The sequence below is a fragment of the Penaeus chinensis genome, chromosome 43, assembly GCF_019202785.1.
Source record: "Penaeus chinensis breed Huanghai No. 1 chromosome 43, ASM1920278v2, whole genome shotgun sequence".
Classification (NCBI taxonomy): domain Eukaryota; kingdom Metazoa; phylum Arthropoda; class Malacostraca; order Decapoda; family Penaeidae; genus Penaeus; species Penaeus chinensis.
This window is the reverse complement of record NC_061861.1, coordinates 6,441,643-6,444,544: the sequence shown is the minus strand read 5'-3', so window position 1 is coordinate 6,444,544 and position 2,902 is coordinate 6,441,643. Positions and strand designations below refer to the sequence as shown.

Sequence of the window (2,902 nt, the reverse complement as noted above, 5' to 3'; positions counted from 1 at the left end):
TAAAGTACACAAATATAACTGAACTCTTATGGTTATTTCCTCTTCATAATTAGGTACACAACTATACATGAATTCATAGACACGATCATCAAACACAACCATTACTTTTCCCGCGAGACACTACTCACACTGGTCACTTGATCTTTCCGTAGTCCTTAATGTAGCCACACATCACCCTTGTGTCAACACATCCTCAGTTTTGCGTCCCTGACGCAACACTGTAACCACAAGCTTTCTGTCTGCTCCAGTCCTCTTGGTCTGCTTACTCTCGTCCCAGGAGCGTCTGCTGGATCATCTGCTCTGCGTTTACCAGGTCACTGCTGCAGCGGGAGCGTCAGCAGGGACTTTCCTTGGTGACCTCGTTATCCCGTTCTCCCTTTCTTTCCCTTATCACTCTTCCTCTTACTCCGACTCCGTCTAGGCTGCTCTAATTCTTCCTTCAGCCCTTCTGGGTCATCCCACCCAACCCTTCCGCCTGCATTCCAAAGAACTGCGCCAAAATACGAGCTCAAAAGCTCAGGCCGAATCTGCCACGTGTTTAGCCCCTAGTCTCCCCTCGTTTTCTCTCTTTGTCCTCCCATACCGGTTTCGGATTACGCTATGCAAACGGTTCGTGCGTGCAAATGGCAACGGTGGCGCCCTCGGCTAACCGGGAGACTGCGAGGGTGAAATACGAGTGAGATCGCTAATCAGAGGCTATCTCCCACGCCCGCGTCGAGCAGAGATTTCTCCCTGTCGGCGGCAGGACTTCCAGGGAGACGTGCTCTGGCGATCTCACCACGCCTGGATTAGCAACACTGGCCATGACATCTCCTCCCCCACTCGCGAGTTGCCACTCCTTACGGCAAAGGAGCCACGGTCATGGCAGGGTGCAGGCGGCAGATGTCACGTGTCGGAAATCCGAAACCAGTGAGATTGAGGTAAGGATTAGGATGAGGGACGCTTACGCTATGGAAGGATGATGAGATGGGGCGTGGGCGAGGTTGAGGTTACGCACGGAAGAGAGAGAGAGAGAGGGGGGGGGGGGGAGTTAAAAACGGGATAGGGCTCTCTTAAGAGGGGTTGTTTTATTTAGGAGATTAAAAGGATTGTTGTGGAGAAAACAGCCACCATAAAAAAATTCTTATAAACTAGGGGAAACAAAACATGAATAGTAAAAAGCTTAAAAAACGTAAAAACTTAATAAATTTAAACACAAGAACACAACTAAAATTAAAAGCTTAAAAAAAGATAGGCAGCAAATTTACGCTGCTCGACACCCGTGCTCGCGAGACCCGGCAACAATCGCGCCGGAGCATGATAGTCATCGTCTCGGTCCGGCGAGAAGACATCGCGGCCTGGGCCGCCCTTCTTTTCCTGAAGAAGGCATGGTCTATCCAGACGGGCAAGCAAAGCGCGAGGTTTTTAGTTGTTGTTTACATAGACTCCTGCGCCAGGGAGAGGCACAGAAGCATTTCTCGTGATCGTGAGGACGACACAACTCGTCCCCAGCCCATAGTACAGATCCATGTGGGTGCTTTATTCTGACTGATCTGTAGCTTGTGTGCATTTGTATGTAATGTGCGTGTGTGTGTGAGAGGAGGGTGTGTAAGGGCTTTGAACAGGTGCAGTTTGTGTTTGTTTGTGTGTGATATTCAGGTATGTATAGGTCTTCATCTTCAAAGATTTCCCTGGGAATCACAATGTTAGGGAGGTTGTTTCTCTGTAGGAGTACAGGGGTAATGTCTGCAAATCTTTTCGCTTTGTATTTGGCAGCTATCAAAGCTACGTGTAGTATAGTTTGTATTTTTGTGTTAATGTCAGGTGTGAGAGTGTTGGTTTGGGGGAACTGAGGTGGGGGAGGCATTGTAGTTCTCGGGGTAATCGTGGGAGGTCTTAGGGTGATGGGTGTAGATGTCTGTAGGGGTTGAAATGTTGAGGCGTATGTTGGGTTGGTGTTTTGTTTACGTGCTTGTCTTTTGGTCTTCAAACTATACCCGCTGACGGCGGCGTGCTTCCCCTCACAGTTGCAACATTTGGTGGGCTTGTTGCAAGTGGCGAAGAAGTGCCCAACTTCGCCACAACGACTGCACCTTTGTTCGTGTGTACATGTGTGTTTATTTATGATTGTATCTGTAGCACTTCAGGCATTGATCAATCTGAATAAAGCACTCAGGCTCTATGTTATAGGTGGGGACGGATGTGTTAAACATCACGATCCCACGAGAAATGAGTTTCTGTGCCTCTTCAGGCGACGAGCATCGGATCTTGACGATCCGAGATTTGGGAGGTTTGTAAATGTCAACTACAGTGACATCGTTTTTGGCTGTTATTTCCGCCTGAATGGCCTCATACGATCGTGGCGGGATTGTTTTGTCGATCTTTTTTACCACGACCGTGCATTTTGCCTTGGTTTCAGGGGAAGGAATGGGTTTAAAGCTCTGAGCAGCGAGTTTTCTTTGGCCAGATGAGGAGAGGAAGGGGGTCATTTGTTCTGGTTTGGCTACAACAACTTTATAACCATTGTGGACTCTGAAGCAGTGAGTTCTGTGAGTTCAAAGATTATCTGGAGAGCCACCTCACAGGAGATGGGCCCCCCAGAGTATGTTAATTTGATCATGTGACCCATGATGGCATAGCGTAAGGGCGATGGTGATGGGAAATGGGGGGAAGGCTAGCAAAGCTAATATGACAGGAACGTGAAATGGCGGAAAGTGGTTTAAAAAAAGGGAGGCACACTGAGCAATTGACAGTCTTTGTGTGTTAGGGCCGGTCGGGGTTGAACCCTGCCGAACGGGCGTAAACCCTTATATATTCGGCCGACACCTCGCAGTAAAACTGCCAATTGCCACAGTGCTTCGTGTTTTAATTGTAAGCACTCTGGCCTACAATTAAAACACTAGCTCCGAAGTAAGGTAAGTGT

General features: G+C 48.4%; 1 protein-coding gene across 5 annotated transcripts in view; it reads left to right on the top strand.

Moving 5' to 3' along the window:
- The first annotated feature begins 1,289 nt into the window (after positions 1-1,289).
- The window catches only part of LOC125048229 (calcium channel flower-like), a 32,941-nt gene continuing 31,328 nt past the window's right edge, over positions 1,290-2,902 (top strand). For 4 of the 5 annotated variants that reach the window (XM_047646816.1, XM_047646812.1, XM_047646813.1 and 1 more), the window contains exon 1: positions 1,290-1,384. In XM_047646816.1, the coding sequence (XP_047502772.1) occupies positions 1,297-1,384 (88 nt within the window). In that variant the 5' untranslated portion in view covers positions 1,290-1,296. Of the gene's footprint in view, positions 1,385-2,383; positions 2,520-2,902 lie in introns of those variants that run through there. The other variant, XM_047646817.1, reaches the window with a different exon arrangement.